Below are 25,180 nucleotides of genomic sequence, written 5' to 3'. Positions count from 1 at the left end.
ACTCAAATACTAGAATCATATTACTCAACCATAAGAAGTAGGAAATCTTGCCATTTGTGACAACATGGATGGACCTGGAAGGTATTATATGCTAAATGAAATAAGTCAGACAGAGAAAGACAAATACCCTATCATTTCACTTATATGTGGAATCTAAAAAACAAAACAGACTCTTAAATATAGAGAACAAACTGGTGGTTGCCAGAAAGGAGGTGGAGGTGGGAGGGTGGGCAAAAGAGGTAAGAGGGATAAAGAGAGACAAACTTCCAGTAATAAAATAAATACATCACGGAGGTGAAAAGTACAATAGAGGGAATATAGTCTAATACTGTAATAGTGTAATAGGGACAGTGACTACACTTAGTGTGGTGAGAACTATGTAATGTATAAAACTGTCAAATCACTACGTTGTACACCCGAAACAAATATAACATTGTATGTCAACTATACTTCAACAATAAAAATTTAAAAATCAACTCACAGTAACTATAGTGTCCTTTGCAGGAAAAGAACTATAACTTGACCATTTGAATATAGTCACTAACTTATGTGCAGTTCACTGACTTTCAGAGTTGAAAAGGACTCTGAAATTCTTATCCAGTACCAGAGTACACAAGAACTAAAGAAGAAAGCACACTAAGTCTAGGATGTATGATACCAGGAAGAAAATGAAAAGACCAAAATTACATTCTCAATACTATGATATTATACTAAACTCACTTGGTTGATAAATATTTGTGTGCCTATTATGAACTTAGCACTGTTTTGGGGTGCTTGGGATACATCACTAAACAAAAACAAAGATTCTGGCTTCCACTCCGAAGAGGGGAAGAGGCGGCAGAATTTGGAAAAGACAGACAATAAACAATAGACATAATGAAGTAAATTATATAGTGCAAATTATATACTAAGCAGATGATAAGTGTTACAGAAAAAGAAAAGAAAAAGTCGACCAGGGCCAATAATTAAGGGGGGAGGGAGCTGGTTACTGTTTGAAATAGGGTGATTAGGGTAGGCCTCAATTAAAAGTGCAATGACTTGAAATGTGGCAGGAAGCACACATGGGAGTTGCTTAATAACCTAACAAGCCTTTTTCCCTCCTGCTGACTTGGTTTCTCCATTTTTAGAACTGAAACAATGATTCCCTTCAAATAAGGGTGTTATTTACATTGAGATAGTGATTATTATTTTAAGTAATATTTTAGTCTCTTGAATAGTGCAGAGCACAATGGAAGGAGGGGCAAGGAGAATGGTATTGCATTATGAAAAGGACTTTCTCAGAAAAAATCATCTCCAGGCACTATTTCCTTATATGGAAATAAAGTTAATACTTTCCAAACTCCACCTGGGACATAAAAACAACGAGAATAAAATCTTGCAAACTGTGTAAATACATTCTGCATCATCTATTGTTTTGAATTCTTTTTAAATTTCTTTTTATACATTGTCTAGGCTGATGTCATCTATTTGAGATCATGAAACCCCAAAAGGAAAGAACCAGTCTACTTAACTATCCTGAAATGTCTGTATGGTGCCATACACAGGTTGATATGTAACAAGGAGTATTTGATCATAATTAGAAGTATCTCCTACTTTTTTTTAATCCAAACATCTCAAAGCATTTAACAAAAAAGTGTCACACATTTTCAAAGCACCTTCAGGGATAGACAAACAGTGCATTGTGATGCAGTAAGATGTAGAGGCTTTCGAAATAACCTGTCTGGTTTTCAGACCTCAGCCTAACCACATGTTAGCTGTGCAACTTTGGGTAAATCTCTTAACATCTCCAAACCTGAGCTATTTCACCTGGGAAAACTAGAAAAATAATACCTATCCCCAAGGTTTTCGTATAATTGAGCTAAAGGATGCAGAAGTACCTGGAACGGTGCCTAACTCATAAAAGGCATTGAATAAATGTTAGTTTTCTATTTGCCAAATCTTCTTTCCGCCCCTGTATCCCCATCCCGAACCCCAACACACACACACACACACACACACACACATACACGCTCATCAGTGAGTAAACAAATGTCTTGCTTTCAATTACAAGCAGAGCGTAAGAGACAGCCAAGATCTCCTTATTCCATCCCACAAGCCCTGGCAGCCTCTCAGCTGTGGAATCCCTGGTTATTTCCTTTCTCAAGGAGGAGATACTATTCTGGTTTGACAGATCCTTTCCTGGACACACTCTTAAGAATTCCCTAAGGTTCTTATCATGGCTAATGGATAACAATGCAGACTATGGGAGTGAACAATCACTCTCTCTTAGCTAAAAACTTCCTTTATTGACTTCTCTGACTTCCCGTCAGTATTTCTCTGCCAAATCAACCTCTTGTTCTAGGCAACTATTAAAAAAATTTTCTTGAAACTGAAAAAAACACATTTAGCTTTCAACAATAAATCATGCTAACCTCAATTATCAGCCACTTAGACTATTAGATCATTAGAGTATCAGAATATATGTAAAATTAAATTGTATTTCTGGCTCCTTCTTTAAACTTTGGAATATGGCCAACAAATTTGGGAGTGAAGAAAGATACCTTTTAGTTATTTCTTCTACAAGATAATGTGGATGATAGTAATATTCTGTCAATAAAATTTATTTAGTGTCTAGAATGATTTATTACCTACTCTTCATTGAAAGAGAAACTGAAAGCAATATAATTAATAACTTGTTTTTGTGGCTTACAGTTAAATGGTAAAAAGTTTTTTATTATGTGGCAGCATCTTGTATCACTCCTTTCTAAGCACATAGCACAGTGCCCAGAAAACAAATGGCAGTCAATAAATTTTTACTGAATGAAATGAATTAATTACCACTGGTTTTATACCAAGGACCAACATATGAACTTTAATCCCCAAAAGATAAAACACACAATCCCATTATATGTGAACCACATCCACAAGACCAGAATCTAAGATCCCCATTTTGAAGAGTAGCTAGAACAACTTCTTTTTGAGGCAATTCTGCTTACTTAGCACTTTATTCCCCCCTACAGTTTTCCTTCTTTTGTTTCTGGACTAAGGATATTTGTATAAAAACAGAATCTTTGTTGCTTAGTAATTCATCTGCTCCAGCTGCTTGTGTTCTGTTCCCAATCAAAATTCTCGGTTTTCAACCTCCTCCTCATTTTTTACAAGGGGTTAGAGAATTGGCCAGGTTTGCTCCTTTCTCCATCTCTCCGGAACCCTGGGACCCAAGCTCCCATACGTTGCTCTTTTTTTGGCTTCTGTTTTGTAATTATGTCTGGTTGTGCCATACCTTATCTATCAGCACGCATCAAAAAGTGCCCACTGAGTAACAAAGCACTACCCGTTCCAAAATTCTCTAACTTCAAGTCAGAGCAAGGTTACCCAAAGTCTCAGAGGGTACACGGAGAGGGCCAGGAGCCCAGGGAACATTATAAAAGGTGGGCAGGTACATTTAGGTAGGTAGGAAAATAATCTATTATTCCTTCAGAGGTGAAAGCATAAAGGAAAGTTGATCACCTAGTATTACTGTCAATTCAGTGTAAAGCACTTTACTAATCACACATATTTTTCAACATCTAATTCTCATTGTGTTCCCTTCCATTCCATAGACCTATCTATCTTCCTCAGAGCTGTTTCTCTTATTTCTTGCTGTTCTTCCAAAAAGGACAATAAACAATTTCCTAGCCACTCATCATCATAAACTCTGACATGTTAAATTACCCCCTACTCAGTTTATGGACCCTATTAGCCCATAAATCTCTTCCATCACCAGCAACCCACCCCACAGAAAATTCTCATTTCCCCTTTTCCCTGCTGCAAAGAATATTTCCTGAAGGAGCAATTAAGCCACACCCACCACCCTCCTCCTGCGTTGAAGGTGTATCCCCCAACCCCAGGACACTAGGGGCTCTTCTTACCTGGAAGGCAGTTGCATTCAAATGTGAAGTCACCTGTCTGCCGGCAGGTGCCACCATTGACACAGGGGGAGGGTGCACAGGGCACATAGGGGCTGTCACAGTGCTGGCCTGTGAAGCCCTGGGGGCATTGGCACTGGTAGGAACCCGGTAGGTTGAGGCAGGTGCCGCCATGCTGGCACTGTCCTGGAACGTCACACTCATTGACATCAATCTCACACTTGTGTCCTGTGAAGCCTGTGAGGCATTTGCAGGAGAACTGGTTGGCCACAGTGGTACAGGTACTTCCATTTGCACAGGGATGAGACAGGCAGGCATCAGTCCACTGGCACAGCTTACCTAAGGAAGGAGAGAAGAACTCAGTGCTGCCCACTGAAGTGGGAGCCAGCCCCGTCCTCAACAACTCACATCTCCCACCCAACTAACGTTACTTACTGTGTGGAGCATCCCTAAGCTCTCTGAACTTCACAAGAAGCCCAAATCAGAGCCCTCAAGATCATCTGATATAAGCACTCTCTAGGGCCCTCAGCCAAATACAAAGACCCAGTGGAGCACACAGAGGGGACTGTAGGCTAGTCATACAAAACCCATCCTTGGAGAATTCCATCTGTCCCTTTGGGGACAAAGAAGGATCTGGATCCACCTACTGTCTCACACCTTGTCTTTGCATAAGCTGCTCCTCTGTTTGGAATGCCATCTTCCTTTTTGTTTACCTAGTGAACTCCTACTCGACAATTCTACTCATAAGCTACCTTATTGCCCTTCTCAGCTCCCTAAATCACTCTCTGTCTCACACACACATCTGCACATATGTAAGCAGACCCCAGATTTTCTGTTTCCATTTATTATATCACCCACCACACAGGCAGGGGCTGGATCCCTGTAGTAGACTCTCAAAGCATGTCTTTTGAGTGAATAAAATGCATTGATATTTTCCACAATATATAGTTACTAAACAGACCTCTTATATGATAGAAAACAAGTCAATGTTACTTCTATTCCCTTTAAACACAATCTACACACATATTCTAGGGAACATTTTATTAATTGTGATCTTGCTATAAATATTGCTTAATGTGTTTGATGAGGATGAAGAATCTCTGGCTACTTATCTATGAAAAAAACTAGAAGCTGTCATGAGAATAAAGGTCTAGAAAGGTTAAGTCTTGCGGACTCTCAGGCAGGAAAATACAAGAGGAAGTCAGAAGACTCTGATGTGCTGGATCCTATGTCTTTGAGGTAGAAAGAGAAAAAAAAGTTCCCATGCTATTAGTAAATCTGGTATTCATATGGATTTTTGTTTTCATCATCTTAAGCTTTTTGTTTTTAGCTAGAGATTATGAGAACTTCCTGAACTTGTTAGTATTCCAACTGGCTGCCTAGGTAAACACTCAAATATATGAAGCTCATAGAAAAACAAATGAAAGCCATGACAGCTTTTCTTTTCTTTTTCTTTTTTTTTAAAGATTTTATTTATTTATTTGACAGAGAGAGATCACAAGTAGGCAGAGAGGCAGGCAGAGAGAGAGGAGGAAGCAGGCTTTCTAAAAGAAAGAAGGAGGTGACACATGAGCACACAGACATGCTCTCTATCAAGGAATGTCACATCAAAGGTGAAAGGTAACAATAAAAATTTGGGCATAGCAGGGGCACCTGGGTGGCTCAGTCAGTTAAGCAACTGCCTGAGGCTCAGGTCATGATCCCAGGGTCCTGGGATGCAGTCTCACGTCAGACTTCCTGCTCAGTGGGGAGTCTGCTCTAGCTTCTGCCCCTCCCCCCACTTATGTGTACTCTCTCTCTCTCAAATAAATAAAATCTTAAAAAAAAAAAAACTGGGCACAGCATATGTATCTTAGGATGCTAAGCAGAGAGAAAAAGAAGGAACTAAAATTCTTCTTCCTATTTTTTCTTCATTCCTCTGAGAGGAACTTACCTACAGTGGAGAAGAGATAAAAATGGTTCCTTCTGAAAACCGTGTGTACAGAATATTTGCCTACAACTGAAACAGAAAGGTCTTGAACCTTTGTTACATATAGGCACTAACTTCCCAACTCTGCTTCTTCAGCTATGATTGAAGGTCTGACTAGGTGGAGTCCAAGGGCTAACACAAAACCAAAAGGGTAAACTTAACTGTTGTAATTCCCAAACACAGACAAAAGTGGCAGATGTATGAAAATAATAAGAGCCCTGCAGAACACCAAGAAGAGATCCTTTTCATGGCAAAGGAAGAAGTTTTATTATGGGGATCATTTCAGAGTAACATTTTAATTATTAAGAAGACATTACTGCCATTTCCGCTAGTCAGGATTAAAATGGTTTAAATGGCTAGGCCTTCCCTTCTGTTGGGGAGCAAAACAATTCAAAACTAACAATGAGGAAAAAATTATTCTTTTAACCACCAAATCTCTTCAATGAATCACAACAATAATTCTGTCATAGTCATGATGAAGATAATGGGCCATTCTAACTATCCTCTACCTCTACCAACCCCTTTTAATGAAAAATCAGTAAGACAAGTATTCCAAACTAACCAATCCAGTTTAGTTTACTGAGTATGTTTTTAATTTTTGCTTATCATATTTACAGAAATGCTGGTGTAGCAGGGGACAAAATAGTGAATGGTTCTGTTTTCCTCATCTAACTTAATAAACATCTATGGTTCATTTTGAATAAAGCTCAAACCCACCTCTGAAGAACTCATAATCTAGTCAGATGAGAGACATATAAAAAAAGTATTACAATAAAATGTGACATATAAGATAAAAGAACATAAAGACTACCTGCTTAAAGGAATCACAAAAAAGTCACTAAAACAGAATTTTAAATAACATTGGGCAATCACCAATTATAGAAAAGGACATTCCAGGCAAAGGGTGTGCAATAGCATGGCGGCAACAGGAAGTATGACATTTTCAGGAAATGATGAGAATGTTGTTGGTGTGACTAGAGCTAGATGCTTGTGGGAAGTGAGGCTATAAAAAGATGTAAGGCTGAGACCATCAAGGGCTATGAAAGCCATGTAAAAGAGTTTGCCGTTGACTCTGCAGATGATAAAAATCATTGGGCATTTAAGTAGGTGAGTTTGTGGGAAGATTGGCTTTTATGATCAAAGATGTGGCAATGGGACAGATGAGCAAGACAGGGAGAAAATAAAGGCAAGGAAACCAGTTAGGGAACAACTGCAGGAACCCAGATGGGGGCTGAGCTGTCACCAACATAGACAAGATGGACCTCAACTGCAGAGCAGGAGAGGAAAGAGAGAAGAGTAGACAGGTGAGAGCTGCTTCAGGGGCTAGATTAGGGGCCTGAGTCTAAGGGTAAGGGAGAGGAGGGGTCTAGTTTGAAATACTTGGACTATACGTCACCACCACCCATTTATATCAACATGCTGAGTGTGAGGCACCGTTGCCAAGTTTCTAAGTATAATATGCAGCAGATAGTTAGAAATATGAGCCTGAATGTCAGGGTAGGGGTGGGGCGAAAAGGATGACTGTAAGAGTCACCAGCAACTGATGAAGATAATGACAGCTGAACCCACTGGAGATAGTGAGCTGGGGGAGCTGTGATATGGCTCAAAAGTGGGCTCAAAATAGAGTTCCAAGGAACACAAAAATTTAACAGATGAGGGCAAGGCAATGCAGAAGCAAAAGGAATAGTCAGAGTACAGAAAACCGAAAAACCAGTGCTTTGAATGTCTAGGGAGACATTTCAAGAAGCAAGTAATCAATAGCACAGACAGCTTTTCTCCTAGTGACAGTGAAGTAAAGTTCTGATCCCCAATCTTGACATACATACTTTAGGAAGTCAAATACTTCTGCCTTTCTCTTTCTCTCCTCTTAGAACTCTCAAAAGGAAGTTAAAGATAGTTGTCCTGAACACTGTAGTTCCTTATCATAATGTTAAACGCATACCAGAGTTAGAGGATCCTTAAGAGCAGCATGTCAAGATCTAAGAGATGCTAAAGAAGGGTATCTACTGAGAGTAGGAAAATGTGGCCCTGAGTCACATTTGTTACCTGTAAAACCAACTTGGCAGGTGCACTCATAGTCATCCCGGCTACGCACGTGGCAGGTGCCTCCATTCAGGCAAGGGTGAGAAACGAAGCAGGGGTGTGTGGTCGAGTACTGGCAATCATCACCTGTGAACCCCAAGGCACATCGGCACGTGGCTTTCCCCAACATGGCCTGGGCCACACATGTCCCACCATTCTGGCAGCGATTCTTCTCACAGGGGTCTCGATGTTGACAATATTCCCCCAAGAAACCCTCTGGACATCTGTGTGGAAAAGAGAGGAGTCCATGAAAACATATGACTTCTTATAAGTCCAAAAACTTACAAGATAATGCAGTGCATTCAAGAAAACACTAGATTGTGAATTGAGAGACCTAAAGGTACAACCTATAAAACTGCCTTGGTCCAGAAGTGCTTAGAGAACTTAACACTCGTGTGTCCTTTCGAGTCTTGGTAGGTGATAGAATACCAGGGGGGTGACCCAGCAGGGTCTGCCATGGCCAGTCAGCACAATCCTTATCAAAAACAAAATGCAACCACAGCTTTGCTCCTGTAGGTACAGGCTGGTACAATGTCACTTGTTTGTGCAGCATTGTTGGTACTTGTCTGTTTAAATTCATTACTGGTCTCATTTTGACTAAGCCATTTGACAGGATTAGGACATTCACATGATAATGCATGGACCCACCCCCTTATCCTCTCCAATTTAGAGTAGATAAAATATCATGTGCTTTCTCTCAATGAGGTACTGAGAAATAATAAGTCCTTTTCTTGCTCCTATTAAGACACCAACTGGCCTACATCTAGATTTCTGGGTTATGTTCAGGGGTTACAGTTCTCTGTGATGGAGAAAGAAAAAAGGAGGTACAGGAAAGGGGAAAGGTGGAAAGGGGCTTTTTAAAAAGCTTGTATCTGTTAAAATATAAATAGCAGGCAGTTTTAACCAAATAAAAAAGCATAAAATATAATGATAATAACACAAAAATAAGGTACCATATAAATGCCAAAGTGAAGAAGAGTAAACAATTCAAGAATAACATTCTGTAACATTCTCCACATGGTGTGTTAAGGAATCTTTTTTTTTTTTATTTTAAAGATTTTATTTATTTATTTGACAGAGAGAGACACAGCAAGAGAGGGAACACAAGCAGGAGGAGTGGGAGAGGAAGAGGCAGGCTTCCCCCCAGAGTAGGGAGCCCGATATGGGGCTCGATCCCAGGACCATGACCATGATCCCCGGCCCAACCCACTGAGCCACCCAGGCACCCTGAGGAATCTTTTTATATGCCACCCATTGATTCATAAGATATGCAACCATCCCAAATTGTGTGTAATATTTACGACAATCCTACATTCTCTAAACAACATTAAAAAGGCGTGGATAGCCCCCATTTTCCTAATATAGAGGTTATTTAAATGAGACCTCTAAGAAGCATTCAAAAGTAACACAAAGACTTTGATTCTAACTATAAATTTTGCCATCTGGCTGTCGCTTCAGATATTTGGTTAAACTTATCTCTCCATTTTACTTTTTTGGAGGATAGAAAACTAGGTCTACAAGGCTGCTCCATCATTACCTCAAAGATGACACACTTAAACCAACAGAACCACCTCCCTCAAAACCAGCTCCCATCACAGCTCCCTAAGTGCAGACACTATGTCCTGATTCTCGCTATCACCCAGACTTGAAGCACCAGGGTTGTGTATTCCTCCTGCCTGTCTATGCCCAATCACATCCAAGACATTTCATTAGGTGTTGGTTGGCGAGGTGAAATCTTCAGAGGTCCCAGGCACTGAGAAAAGGAGGAGGACCTGATATTAAGGAACTAAGAGAGAACATGCCCAGAACTGTGTAGTAGTTAACATGGCTGGAGGAGGAAATGGAGCTGGTAGGTAGCTCCAGTGGTACTGATGTAACTCGTGACAGCCCACTCTCCTCCTCCTGGATCTGAATACAGGAAGCAGAGCCAGGAATCTCTAGAGTTCTGAGCATCTTCATGAGCATGTGAAGCTAGAAATGGAGAGGCAGTGAGGAGAGGATGAAGCATGAAAATAAAAGACTGGCTGAAGTTTCTGTGAGGAGTCTGCACCTCATATGGTCAGAAGACCTGTCTGGAGTTAAGTCCTGGTGCTGTGATCTTGGATGTGTTGCTTAATTTCACTGTTATTTCTCTCACATTTTAAAGATTTTATTTATTTATGTATTTGACAGACAGATCACAAGTAGGCAGAGAGGCAGGCAGAGAGAAAGGGGGAAGCATGCTCCCTGCTGAGCAGAGAGCCCAATGTGGGGCTTGATCCCGAGATCCTGGGATCATGACCTGAGCCAAAGGCAGAGGCTTTAACCCACTGAGCCACCCAGGCGCCCCAGTTCTCTCACATTTTAAATAGTTACTAAAGCTACATACATTGTTACAAGAACTCCATAAAATCAAGTATGTGAAGAGCCTTATGTTAAAAAGTTTTGCAAATGAAAAATGGTTTTTCTCTTTTTGTACTTATTGAGAAAAATATGATGCTTTATTCAAATCACAGCTTGATCTGCTAATAGGTTATTTTCTGATTTTTTTAAAGTAGAAGAACTGCCAATGTAGCATAGCTAAAATTATCCCTGAGCTATATTACTAAAAGCATTTGTAACTTATTTAGGAAGTCTGTTATGGATGAAGTTAAAAAAAAAAATGCAACACAATTCTCATTCACATTGGCAGTCCTATGGGCGTTAAGCCTGGCTGACAACTCTTGATTCACCCATATGGAAATTATTCACCTATAAATAGGCAAACTTTTAAACCTGGGTGGGCTTTTCCCAGCTTTGCTCCTGGACTATTACACCACCAAGACCTCCCCAACACTATCATGTGGCATCTGCTCAGAGAATGCAAATTCACTTAAATATTAGTATCATAAACATGTAAAGAAAACATAAGGTTCCCAGGAAAACAAAAATGAAACAATATGAAAATTTCTGGAGCCAAAGAATATTCTTGAATTATGTGTCACTAGGGTTTAATCTGCATTGTTGCTCCCTACCAAGTATGGGAAAATAAGTTTCAACTAAGGTATGTTTAAGAAACCAGTAAAAGCAGTGGTGGGCAAATATAGCTTGTAGAGCTACTATGGTCCACTGCCTATTTTTGTATGGCCCATTAGCTAAGTATAGTTATTACATTTTTGAATAGTTAGAAAAATGTCCAAAAAAAGAAAATATTTTGTGACATTTGAAAATTATGTAATATTCAAATTTCAGTGTCATAAATAGTCATATTGGAACACAGCCATACTCATTCATTTACGGATTGTCTATGGCTACTCATGCATTATAATAATTGGGTTAAGTAGTTGTGATGAGACCATTTAGCCTGCAAAAATATTTACTATTTGGTGCTTTATAGACGTTTGCCAGATGACTGGGTGGCTCAGTTGGTTAAGCATCTGCCTTTGGCTCAGGTCACTATCCCAGGGTCCTGGGATCAAGTCCCACACTGGGCTCCCTGCTCAGCGGAGAGTCTGCTTCTCCCTCTTCCTCTCCCCTCTGCTTCTGCTTTCTCTCTCTCTCAAATAAATAAAAGAAAAAAAGAAAAAGTTTGACAACTTGAATAAGAAAATATATGAAGCCCAATTCTATATATAGCATCCAACACGCTCATTAATAATGATGTTAATGAAGAAGAAGAATGTTCTCACATCAGTTTCTACAAAGAATATTGCACTCATTCATTCATGCAACAAACATTTAGTAAGTGCCTATTATGTGCCAGATATTGTTCTAGTGTCTAGTGTTAGGGAAGTCCTTGAACTCATGGACTTTAAATTCTAGTAAGGGAAGACAAAAAACGAGATTAGTAAGTAAAACATACAATTTATTTGGTAGAGTTAAGTGCTATGAAAAAAATAAAACAAGAAAGGGGGGATGTGAAGGAATTGGGAATAAATAGTAGGGTCCAGATAAAATGAAATATTTTGGTTTTAAATAGGAAAATCAGAGAAGGCCTCATTGAGAAGGTACATTTCAGTCAACACCTAAATGACGTGAGGGACTAGCCAAGCAGGTATCGAGGGGAAGGAGTGTGTTCAAGGCAGAGGGAACAGCAAATACAATGGACCTAAAATAGAAAATTGTCCTGGCATGTTTGAGGAATAGCAAAGAGACCTCTGTGGCTCTCCCAAAGGTATTAAGGAAACAAGTACCAGCTAAACGGATGAGAACCATACTGTTAGGCAGATCATGAGGGGTCTACAGACCACCACGAAGATAATATAATGTACAAGTGACTCACTCTCCTGAAGTCCACATATAGAACTACATCTTATTTTTATGTGAAACTTAATATAATAATACTTAATTTCTTATTTAAAACGTTCCAGAGGGCTAGACATCAATCAGCCTATTTCTTTACCTTAAAACATGTACAGATCTCTTAACCTAACAAATCTCTTTTAAATTAACAAATCTCTTTTAAAATGTTTTAGTGAATATTTTTCATTAAGCCCTAATTTTCTTTCCAAATTCACAACCAAACTTCTGTAACTGTGGCCCAATTTCACAGATAGTTTCCCTTTCTCTTCCATCTAGTTCTTACCTGCCCCTTTACAAAAATTTTCATTCTAATTATAACCCGGAAATTATGCTCTAAGAGCAATACCTTTCCCCCTTGTCAAGTTCAGTCTGAAATTTCATCATAAAGAAATTCTCTGGAGTGCTTGGGTGGCTCAGCCAGTTAAGCATTGGCCAACTCTTGATTTCCGCTCAGGTCATGGTCTCTGGGCTGTGAGACAGAGCCGTACATTGGGTTCTGCGCTGGACGTGAAGACTGCTTGAGATTGCCTCTCACTCTCTCTGCCCTCTACCCCTCTCCTCCTCACTTCTCTAAATAAATTAATTAAGAATAAACCTAAAAATATTTACTTAAAGAAATTCTCTTTCTGTAGGGGTGTCTCTGACCACGCCTTCTATCATTATAATATTTTTACATTTGGTTTCTAGGACTCCCTCTACCTCAAAGCTTGGTGAATTCTTAGTCTAGATTGCTGATTCCTCTTCCCCTTCCCCATCAATTGTGGGGGAAACTTTAAGTTTGGGATACACTGCTTTTTCCTCTCATATGCATTTGTTACTGTTGTTGATTTGGTTTTAAGCAACTACATTCATGTACCCACATAAAGAGTTCCAGTTCCATAGGTTCAGTTTACTAAAAGTCATCTACTTACCCTAATATACTCTGCAGTATTTGAAACTGAACATTTGAAAAGTGGGATCATATTCCCATGAAACTTTAATTCTTCCATTTTTCTAAGGTTTCCCTTCACAATCTCAAAAGTCACTTTTGGTTACTGCTTTTAAGTTATATATAACATTATCATATTCTGACAAGTCTTACTAATTGAACTCCTACAATACTCACCATTCATATTCACAGTTTCCTTTTTGATATAAATTCTGATCATCTTAAAAGCCTCTGCTTTTACTATCCTTGGATAGTATCCTAGATACTATCCTTGGAATAACAGAATCTTGGGATTCAACACACCCTAAGGTAATATCTACCCAATGAGATAATTCTTTCTAAGATATACTTAAAAGATGATTACCAGTCTCTACTTGAATATAAACAGTTAAGCACAGTGCCTGAGTAGCAGTAAGAATTTAATAAATGCTTGAAGTTATTATTGTTCTTGCTATTAAGAGTACAGATTCTAGAACCAGACCACATGGATTTCAATTACAGCTCCACATTTACTTGATGGGTGACCTTGCAAGTTATTAAACTTCCTTGTTGTAAAATGGATTTAATAATAGTGCTTACCTCATAGGGTTTTTAAATAATTGTAAAGTACTTAGAATGGTATCCAGCACATAGTAAACACCATGCATTTGTTAAGTAAAATAAAATTAATGGCTCACTACTTCAGCAACAGAACAGTCTTCAGTATGGGTGGATTTCTGATAGAAAGCTCTTTCTTGACTCTTAATCACAGGAAACAAACTGGGAGTTGCTGAAGGGAAGGGTCCCGGGGGAATGGGGTAACAGGGTGATGGACATTAAGCAGGGCTTGTGATGTAATGAGCACTGGGCATTATGTAAGACTGATGAATCACTGAACTCTACTTGTGAAATCAATAATATGCTATACGTTAATTAACTGAATTTAAATTAAAAAAATAAATAAATGAAAAAGAAAAGAAAAGAAAGCTCTTTCTTTCTGAGGTCTTAATTTCTGCCTCCCCTCCTTGGTATATACCCAAGATAGCTAAAAATGTTAAGTCCACACAAAAATCCATAAATAATATTCAGAGGGGCACCTGGGTGGCTCAGTGGGTTAAAGCCTCTGCCTTCAGCTCAGGTCATGATCCCAGGGTTCTGGGATCAAGCCCCACATTGGGCTCTCTGTTCAGCAGGAAGCCTGCTTCTCCCTTTCTCTCTGCCTGCCTCTCTGCCTACTTGTGATCGCTGTCAAATAATTAAAAAAAAATTTCATAGTAGTATTATTCATAATAGCAAAAGTAGAAACAACCCAAATACCCATAAGCTGATAAGTGGATAAATTAAAAAATAAATGGATAAATGATATATTCATACAATAAAATATTATTTGGTCATGAAAAGGAATGAAGATCTGATACATGCTATGACATGGATGAACCTTGAAAACATCATGCTAACTGAAAGAAGCTAGACACAAAAGACCACGTAGTATACAATTTCATTTTTATGAAACATCCAGAATAGGCAAATTCATAGAGACATAAAAGAGATTATTGTTGCCAGGGGCTAGGAGGAAGGGAAAATCGAGAAACCACTAAGGAACAGAGAGCTTCTTCAGAGTCGGGATAATAAAAATGTTTTGAAACTAGATACTGTTGATGGTTACACATATCTGTGAATATACTAAACAACACTGAATTGTACACTTTAAAAGGGTAAGTTTAATACTATGTGAATTATATCTCATTTTAAAAATTTTTTGCCTCCCTAAAATTTTCACTTAGTGGCTATTACCATCCTCTAGAATAAAAAATAAGCCTTCTGTTTCTTTAACATGTAGCCCTTCAAGAACTTAAAGATAGTTATGTTGACCCTTTGGTTTCTCTTTTACAGGATTCTGTACTTTGGACTATGCTTTAGTATAAAATTATTTCCAGACCTCCTCACCATTTCAGTGGCTCTTCTCTGCTTAAAATAGTAATAACAGTGACTGATATTTTTTTTTAAAGATTTTATTTGTTTATTTGACAGACAGAGATCACAAGCAGGCAGAGAGGCAGGCAGAGAGAGAGGAAGGGAAGCAGGCTCCCCGCCAAGCAGAGAGCCCGATGCGGGACTCGATCCCAGGACCCTGAGATCATTCATGACCTGAGCCGAAGGCAGCGGCTCAACCCACTGAGCCACCCAGGCGCCCAGTGACTGATATTTTTAAAGCACTTATTGTATATTATGTATTTGCCATGCATTTTACAGCTACTATGTCTTTTATTATTCCCTGTAACAGTACTGATAAATTATGATCCACATTCGCATCTGAGGACCTTGAAGCTTAGGATTAAGATTTCACAGCTAGGAGATGGCAAAGGCAGGGTTCAAACCCACATATGACTCCAAAGCCCATGTACCCCAAACACTGGGCCATCCTGCCTCCTCCTACTAGATGATTCTAGTTTATCAAAAACCTCTTTAAAACACAGGGCCCCAGGGGCACCTGGGTGGTTTAGTCGGTTAAGCGTCTGCCTTCCGCTCAGCTCAGGATCTCAGGGACCCCTGCTCAGTGGGAACCCTGTTTCTCCCTCTCCCTCTGCTCCCCGCAACTCACATTTTCTCTCTCTCTCTCATAAATAAATAAAATCTTAAAAACAAACAAACAACAAACACATTGCCCCAAATGAGGGGGTGGAAAGAATAACACATGTGATCTTACCAGCACAGCATAGAACTTGGGACAATCTGGACACTATATTTTTACTACTGCAGCATAAAGCTGTGTTCACTTTTTTAGAAGACACAAAGTACTATTATGAGCTACTGAACATACAGTTAAAATGCCAGATCTTTCTTTCACACAAACTACTCATGCTGTATTTCTTGCATCCTATACTTGTACAACACAGTTTTGAATGCAATAATTGGACCTGTCACCATGCTGAATCTTTACCCCAAGTTTCTTTGAGATAACTTTTACACTTTATTTCTATAATCACAGAATTTCAGCACTGCACCATACTTCAGAAATCAACTGGTCTGAACCCCTATTTTACGATAAGAACACCAAAGCTAAATGGCCTGCCCCAAATTTGCTATCTGTGAATCTAGCAATTTCCTGCACTTTTGCACCATCTACAACTATATTTCTATCTTTACCTAAATCTTTTATTGAAACATCAAACAGCACTTAACTGAATGTATTCTACTAGGTCTTGCCCCAACACGGCATCTATTCAGTCAGCCCTATCATCTTAGCTGTGTCAGCATCCTATTCACATCTCTCACTAAACCTAAGCATACTACTTACAGAATAATCCTTTTCAAGCATAATTTTGATCACGTTACTTCTCTGCTCAGAAACCAGCATTAGCATCCAGCCCTTCAAATCCGAGTTTCTTAGAGTCTATGGCCTACTCATCTGCTGTGCTCCTATCATCCAATCCCTTACTCCTAAGTAGATCACTCCAGATAATGTCCATACTCTCTCTTGTCTACCGTTCCCTATATAAAAATCTTCTAAAACTTTCGCATCTGCTATGTCTCTAATTTATGCTCCTTTCTTCCATCCTTGCTTCAAAGGTCTGCTCAAAATCTGTGTCTTCCATTAAGCTCCTTCTGAACCATCTCATCCATCTCTGATCCTCCCAACAGCAGATGCAGTGTCATGTTATGCACTCCATTATTTCTGCCAGTACGGTACTACTTTGTTTCAGCCATTGTTATGTTATGTATTTCCTGAGCTTCTCTCGAACTCCCATTTGATCTCTTCTTGTAGGGGAGGGCATGTCTTGAGACCCTTGGTACAGGTACCTTGAATACCATAAGCACCTATATACCAACTAAGCAACTGGCTCACAAAAAGGTTAAGTATCATGTGATGGATAAAATCGGTCTCTCAATCCAAATATGTTCCCAAATCCCCTACTGAACCCACACTGTGTTCTGTCTGGCAGAACACGGGCTAAATCAACCCTAAGAATCATCCTGAGGTACAAGATTATCCCTCATGCTCTAGGAGGCTAAGGGGAATTATGGACATGGGAAGAAAGCAGGTAAATGGGTAAATGAGAGAGACAGAAATAAAGGACCCCTATTTCCTAAGGCAGGAGACCTTTTGAATTTGCAAATCCCTGTTCAACTGTAATACAAGTATACCATATACCCTGTTAGTCTGAGTGGAAATTAAGACTGCCTGAAAATAAGAACTACAATAGCTCCCTTCTTGAGATGGCTCAAGTTGGGTTTGGTCAGAGGCCGGAAACATGGGCTAATCATCCAAATTCTCTCAGAAATCTGTAGTTCTATTAAGCTATTACAGCAGTATAATTTTTGGAAAATAGACTATATCTTTTTTTTAATTAATATATAATGTAGGGGCACCTGGGTGGCTCAGTGGGTTAAAGCCTCTGCTTTCAGCTTGGGTCATGATCCCAGGGTCCTGGGATTGAGCCCCGCATCGGGCTCTCTGCTCAGCAGGGAGCCTGCTTCCTCCTCTCTCTCTCTCTCTGCCTGCTTCTCTGCCTACTTGTGATCTCTGTCTGTCAAATGAATAAATAAAATCTTAAAAAAAATTATATATATATGTATATATGTGTATATATATATGTGTGTGTGTGTGTATATATATATATATATATATATATATATATATATATAGTATTATTTGCCCCAGGGGTACAGGTCTGTGAATCATCAGGCTTACACATTTCACAGCACTCACCATAGCACATACCCTCCCCAATGTCCATCACCCAGCCACTAGCCTATATCTTGAACTAGAGGTGTATGTTAAAAAATTTCTTTAAATAAATAAATAAGTAAATCTCCTTTTGTTCCCAAAACTGTCTGAAGGCCTCCCTTCTAAAGGGAATTTATCACTTATTTTAGCAGTTCTCTCAGTGACTTCCTCCTGTTTTATCCCCCTTCTCTAGCTTTGGAACTCTGAAAGAATACAGTTAACAGAGGAGGCTGGAAATATAGAAAAAGTTTTGGGAGGCTTTTCCCTGTAAATAATTCCATGAACTAATCTGAATATTTATCAGGCCCATACAGATATATACACACCTTTCTTCTGAAAAAGTCTGCCATTTCTGACATAAAGAAGTCCACTCTTTCATTGTTACTGCTCAAACACACATGGGGAATGGAGTGGGGGGAGGGAAGGAGGGAAGGAAAGAGGGAGAAAAACAAGGGATTCCTCCTCGTGGAACTAGAAAGCATTCCAACTAGAAGGACGCCCACACTGTGCCCCCTCAATAAAACAGATGAGAAGCAGACCCCAACTCTCACATGTCACCAGCAGCTTGGATGCGTTTACATGTGGCCACTTTACAGATTTCAACGAAGCTGGGATTTGAATAGCAATTCCAATCTATCTGGCAATGGCTGCAGTGCAGCATCAGTCTCCCTAGTAAAACAGGACAGAAAATTTTGTTCTTTCAAGTTTCCTAAGTGAATAGCCACTCATCTAGAGAAAAGCTTAAAACACTGTAGCAGCTTGTGTCAGCTCCAAGAAGACTGAAGTCTGAGCAGGAAATAAGCCCCCTTTTCCAAATAAAAGCCAGTGTTCTCTCTCCTTGTTTTCTCCACCGAATGTTCTGTATCAGCAGGGTGAGCCCAAATTGCATCCAGGGCTTTGCTGCAGCCCTGCCTTTAGCTTTTTTTAGTGAGGATTTGGTCATTAAGAAAATAAAACAACAAAGAAAAACCCCACCACATACAAGAAGAAGAAAAAGAGAGGCGTGCTTCACAAAACAGCTATTTCAAAATCATGATTTTTTAAAAAACTATACAGAATGTGGAACGGAGGGGAAAAAAATGTCTCATGTGGGTTGCATCGGCCCCGCAGCTGCTCCTCATTAAAGCGCCTCTTTACTCCCTCTGGGCTAGTTTCCAGCAGAAAATTCTTTAAACAGAACTCTGCTTTCAACCCACTTTCTTCTTGCTCTGGACCTCTCGGCCCCCCAATCCGCAGTGGCAGCCTGCCCTAGCTGAGCTCTAGAGGGGGGGAGCTGTCGTTAAGGTAAATGAGGTAAAGGCAGGAGAAAAAAAATAACAAAACCCAGAAACCAAATTAAGCATTGGTCAGTAACAAAGGTCTGCAGTTTGAAAAGGCCCCAAATCAGTCTGTTCTTTCCTGTGACCATAATGCCAGCTTAGTTTCCTGCCCCCTCCCCCGGTTCCCCATGTTAAAGTAGATAAAAATAATTGCTAACAGCCAAGGCTAACTGTAACCAGTGAAAGTTCCTCCATAGCATTTAATTCCCGAGGTTCCAGCTACAAACTTCTAGATGCCCCAGAGCCTACAGAATCAAGTCTACATACACTCTGAGGGTGGCATTCAAGACCATCCCAGTAGTCTAACCTCATTGTCCCCCTCCTCCCATGCCTCCAGTTTGATATCTCATCAGACTGTCAACGTCTTAATTCTGTAACTCTGTGTAAAGATAACTGGGTTATGCTAATTACTGACTTGGTATTAAAAAACAACACATGCAGACTCCTAGTTAACCTCCTGGTAAGGAGGGGAAGAAAAAGGAAGAAGCTCTGTGATGTTGACTTCTTGCTGTTCCTACTCCCACACTTACTCCCCTCCCCCAAAGAAGAAAGGAAAAAAAAGAAAGAGAGAGAGAGAGAAAGAAAGAAAAGGAAACACTACAGCTTACTCAGCAAGAAGAGAAAACAAAAAGAGTTTAAAAAAAAAAAAAAAAGTATTTGTGTATAGTTAGGGCCCAGTACTGGGCTGGTTTGTGGTGAAACACACTTTCTAGGGCTTTGCTGATTTGATGTAAAGGAAACAAAGACAAATATACAATCAGTCTCTCTCTCTCTCTCTCTCTCTCTCACACACACACACACACACACACACACACAAACTTTTTAACACAACTAATAAACAAAGACTACCAAATACTGCAGGACAGCCCATTTTTCTACTATGTAAATTCAGCTTCCTGAACAGTACATTTCTGCTTTTCTTGTAGCAGTATTTCAGAAAATGTTAATCTTGGTTCCCACATTAGGCTGAATGCTTCCAAATTAAAAGTTTCCCACAGGAAAAGAATTTTACGGGGAATTGTGAGGCTGGGAATTATCTTCTGAAACTCCACCTCACTTGGTTTCTGTGTGTTCAGGTTTTTCACCCCTTCCCCATTCAAATAAAGCAATAAACACACATGTATTTTAATAAATCCAAACCAAAAAAGAAGCTGCACTGGTACTAGTTTTAAAGCTGTTAATTCATGGCACCATTCATCTTCATCAGAGACTATGAAATCAGTAACCACTGCAATGCGAAACCATGCTTTATTTACACAAGAATTTGCAAACACCCTTATCTTCCAGTTTACAGTTGGGGCTCATTTATCAGAACTCAAAAGCTGAACCAAGCACCCAGGCTCTTCATTCATCACTTGAAAGATTGGGCAAGGGCACACAAACAGTGTTGAAAGACTTGCGTTGCTGCTATAACAGAAGGTGGTCTTCCCTCTGTCTTCTAGCGCTATTCAGTGCCCTGCCATATTCTACTGCACTGGACTCTGAGAAAATGTCTACTTCTAATTACAACATAGCAAACATACTCTAAACATTTGAGTTAACAAAAAGCACCCTCCACAGTAATGGGCAAAAATGAACGAGTTAAGCCAGTTGTTGCCAAGCTATGCACTGTATAGTCATTGCAAGGAATCTGCAAACACTGAGCACTCTCTAGACTACTAAAGAATGTCCTGTGTCCATATTTAAATGGGCTGCAGATACTGTTATGATTATTAAAATATAAAGGTATTATATAGTGGCTACTGATTTTTTTGGTGGATTTTGGTACTATGCATTACATTTCAAACAAGAAATTTAAAAAGTGGTTTCAATTCAAAATTATCTCTCCTTTATGCATTTCTCTCTTTCAGCTCCCAGAACATGCTAAAGTGCACCACTTCTCACCTCCAGACCTTTGTACATGCTGGTCACTCAGCCCAAAACACTTTTCCTGACCCTCTTCTCAGAACTAAGCCCTAAAATTCCTTCAGACTTCCGCTTAAATGTTCTTCCTCTGAGAAACAGGCTTGAATCCCCCACTGCATACTCCCATAACTCTAATAGATCATATCACTCATTATCCTTTATTTTATTTGTCTTCCCAACACACTAAGAATTGTTCATCACCACACTAACACAGTAATTGGTATACAGAAGGCTTTCAACTATGCAGTGTTCACATTCTCAATGGAAGTGAGAAGAAAAATGCAAGGGTCCATGGAATCCTAAAAAGGCTCTCTAATGACACTCAAAGTTTGGGAACCATCAGGTTGAACTATTTATCCAAAGGATTATCACACCTATTAAGATTCCTGATATGGGGAGGGCTTCTTAACCCCCACTCACCCCTAATTCATTCAAAATGGACTAGCCAACCCCATATGGAGATTTTTTCAATCATATATTCACCCAAAATATGAAGTTAACTAAAACACACATGTATGTATACACGCATGTGCACACACACACAAACACAAACACACAGTCATCTTTTCTCTTGTAGTTTTATTATTCCTTGATAAAATACTGGTTATATGAACCACCAGAAGCCTGGAGTCCTGAGGAACATAACACCCTACTAAGTAGCCTCAGAAGCATGAACTCATTCTTAAGAGAATGAGCAGTAAAAATTAAACAAGATATCAGAGAAGAAAAATGAGTATGGGTGCCTGCTTTCTGTTCCCCAGCATGAGTGGATGACTGCCTTAAAAGTTCTAAAGTTCAAAAGAAATGTCTGAAAGTAAAACAGTTCCAAAAGCTTATGGTTTAGTCTGAAAAGATTCCTAGTTGAAAAATAATTGTACCCAGGGGTGCCTGGGTGGCTCAGTTGGTTAAGCATCCAACTCTTGATTTCCTCTCAGGTCATGATCTCAGGGTTGTGGGTTTGGTCCCTGCACTGGGCTCCAAATGCGTGTGGAATCTGCTTGAGATTCTCTCTCTCCTTCCCCACTCTAAAAAATAATAATAATAATAATTATTATTATTATTATTATACTCAAATCCTATCAGACCAAACCTGAATGTAAGAGAAGGCTGGAGAAAAATCTGCATTTCTTTAAACTTGAAGAGGATTAAAAATATTCCTTTGTAGGTTCTAAATAAATCATTCTCCCCAAAAAAGGGGGGAGGGGAGACTCAGACATGTAGGTATGCAAAATTGTTCCATGGATAATTGGAAATTAAATATATAATATCAAAATGCTCTGAAACACTACAAAACCCCACTTAAATTTCCTTAATTAGAACCACAGATAATAAAAATAATGGACATAATAGGATAAGAAATTAACAATGTCTAACCCTACTTTAAGACAAAAACTTCCCTTAAGATAAGATCATGGCCCAAGAGGTAAAAAATTGGTTCTTGGGGGTCATTCTTAGGTATTACAATGGTTTATGCCTTCCAAAGAGCCACAGTGGATAAACAAATATGCAGTATATCTGTGGTATTAAAACTGCATTGGGGGGTGAGAGGGAATTAAGACCAAAAAGCCTAAAAAGGCTTCTTTGGGGCAAAGAGTGATAATGATAAAAAGACTGAAAAACACCAAGATAGCATATACAAATAAAGTAATTCCTAGCCTATTATCTGGCACTTCATAATTCTTATAAATGTTGAACGGAATAGAAAAGTTTCCCACAAATGATGCCTATATTAGTACACAATTGATCCTTGAATGAAATGAGTTTGAACTTGGCAGGTCCATTTACATATAAGCAGATTTCTTTCAATAAAGTACAGTAGCATAAATGTATTTTCTCTTATGATTTTTAATAACATATTCTCTTCTCCAACTTACTTTACTCTAAGAATACAGTATAAAATACATATATCATACAAAATATGTATTAACCGACTATTTATGTTATCAGTAAGGCTTCTGGTTAATAATAGGCAATCATAGTTTCCACGAAATCAAAAGTTTTGTGGATTTTCAACTGTGCAGGACTCAGCACCCCAAAGGCCTGTGTTGTTCAAGAGTCAACTGTGTATTCAAATTCAGCTGTCTTAAAAATAAAGTGTTCCTCGACTTTGGAAATTCCTTCATCTGTATCTGATCTGCTATATAAAATCCAAGTCTATAGCTCTATAGGAACAAAATGAAAATCCTACAAAACTAGGGTCTAATGAGAAAGTTTATCTGTGGTTTATCGATCTTACTAATTCTTTCAAAGAATAAGCTTCAAGTTTCATTAATGTGTTCTACTGTATTTCTGGTTTCTAATTCATTGATCTCTGCTCTAATCTTAATTATTTCCCTTCTCATGCATGGGTTAGGTTTAATTTGTTGTTGATTCTCCAGATTTTTAAGGTGTAAAGATAGTTTGTGTATTCGGGACTTTTCTATTTTTTTGAGTGAGGCTTGGATAGCTATATATTTCCCCCTTAGAACCGCTTTTGCTGTATCCCATAGGTTTTGGATCTAACCAAAGAGGTTAAGGATCTATACTCTAGGAACTACAAAACACTCATGAAAGAAATTGAAGAAGACACAAAAAGATGGAAAAGCATTCCATGCTCATAGATCAGAAGAATAAACATCATTAAAATGACCATGCTGCAATCTATACTTTCAACACCAGCCCAATCAAAATACAAATGGCATTTTTTCAAAATGCTGGAACAAACGATCCTAAAATTTGTATGGAACCAGAAAAGATCTCGAATTGCCAAGGAAGTGCTGAAAAAGAAAAACAGGGCACCTGGGTGGCTCAGTGGGTTAAGCCTCTGCTTTCGGCTCAGGTCATGATCTCAGGGTCCTGGGATTGAGGCCCGCATCAGGCTCTCTACTCAGCAGGGAGCCTGCTTTCCCCCACCCCCCTGCCTGCCTCTCTGCCTAGTTATAACCTCTCTGTGTCAAATAAATAAATAAAATCTTAAAAAAGAAAAAAAAGGAAAAAAAAAAGCTGGGGGCATCACGTTGCCAGATTTCAAGCTATATTACAAAGCTGTGATCACCAAGATAGCATGGTACTAGCACAAAAGCAGTCACACAGACCAATGGAACAGAGTAAAGAGCCCAGATACGTACTCTCAACTCTATGGTCAAATAACCTTCAATAAAGCAGGAAAAAATATCCAATGGAAAAAAGACAGCCCCTTCAATAAGTGGTGCTGGGAAAACTGGACAGCTATATACAGAAGAATGAAACTGGACCATTCTCATACACCATACACAAAGATAAACTCTAAATGGATGAATGGCCTCAACGTGAGACAGGAATCCATCAAAATCCTAGAGGAGAACATAGGCAGTAACCTCTTCAACATCGGCCATAGGAACTTCTTTGAAGACATGTCTCCAAAGCAAGGGAAACAAAAGTGAAAATGAACTTTTGGGACTTCATCAAGATAAAAAGCTTCTATACAGCAAAGAAAACAGTCAACAAATCAAAGAGGCAACTCATGAAATGGGAGAAGATATTTGCAAATAACACTAAGACAAAGGGCTGATATCCAAAGATCTATAAAGAACTTCTCAAACTCAACACCCAAAAAACAGACAAGTCAAAAAATGGACAGAAGACATGAGCAGACACTTCTCCAAAGAAGACAGACAAATGGCTAACAGACACATGAAAAAATGTTCATCATCACTAGCCATCAGGGAGATTCAAATCAAAACCACACTGAGATACCACCTTACATCAATTAGAGTGGCAAAAATCGACAAGGCAAGACACAACAAATGCTGAAGAAGTTGTGGAGAAAGGGGAACCCTCTTACACTGTTGCTGGGAATGCAAATTGGTGCAGCCTCTTTAGAAAACAGTGTGGAGGTTCCTCAAAAAATTAAAAATAGAGCTACCCTATGACCCAGCAATTGCTCTACTGGGTGTTTACTCCAAAGATTCAGATATAGGGAAAAGAAGGGCCATATGCACCCCAATGTTCATAGCACCAAAGTCCACAATAGCCAAAATGTGGAAAGAGCCAAGAGGCCCTTCAACAGACGAATGGATAAAGAAGATGTGGTCCATATACACAATGGAACATTACTCAGCCATCAGAAAGGATGAATACCATTTCTCCATCAATTTGGATGGG

General features: G+C 39.2%; 1 protein-coding gene across 8 annotated transcripts in view; it reads right to left on the bottom strand.

Moving 5' to 3' along the window:
* The window catches only part of NOTCH2 (notch receptor 2), a 195,036-nt gene that overhangs the window by 82,290 nt on the left and 87,566 nt on the right, over window positions 1–25,180 (bottom strand). For 7 of the 8 annotated variants that reach the window (XR_004385424.1, XM_032881302.1, XM_032881303.1 and 4 more), the window contains 2 exons: window positions 7,903–8,162; window positions 3,891–4,226 (listed from right to left, as the gene is read on the bottom strand). Coding sequence is in view for 7 of the 8 variants with exons in the window: in XM_032881302.1 (XP_032737193.1) it covers window positions 3,891–4,226; window positions 7,903–8,162 (596 nt within the window). In the remaining variant the exon portion in view is untranslated. Of the gene's footprint in view, window positions 1–3,890; window positions 4,227–7,902; window positions 8,163–18,385; window positions 18,504–25,180 lie in introns of all 8 variants that reach the window. The other variant, XM_032881300.1, reaches the window with a different exon arrangement.

The sequence above is a fragment of the Lontra canadensis genome, unplaced genomic scaffold, assembly GCF_010015895.1.
Source record: "Lontra canadensis isolate GAN:19392208 unplaced genomic scaffold, GSC_riverotter_1.0 scaffold75, whole genome shotgun sequence".
In the NCBI taxonomy this organism is placed as follows: domain Eukaryota; kingdom Metazoa; phylum Chordata; class Mammalia; order Carnivora; family Mustelidae; genus Lontra; species Lontra canadensis.
Note: the sequence above shows the minus strand (reverse complement) of the source record. Positions and strands in the feature narration are given on the sequence as shown.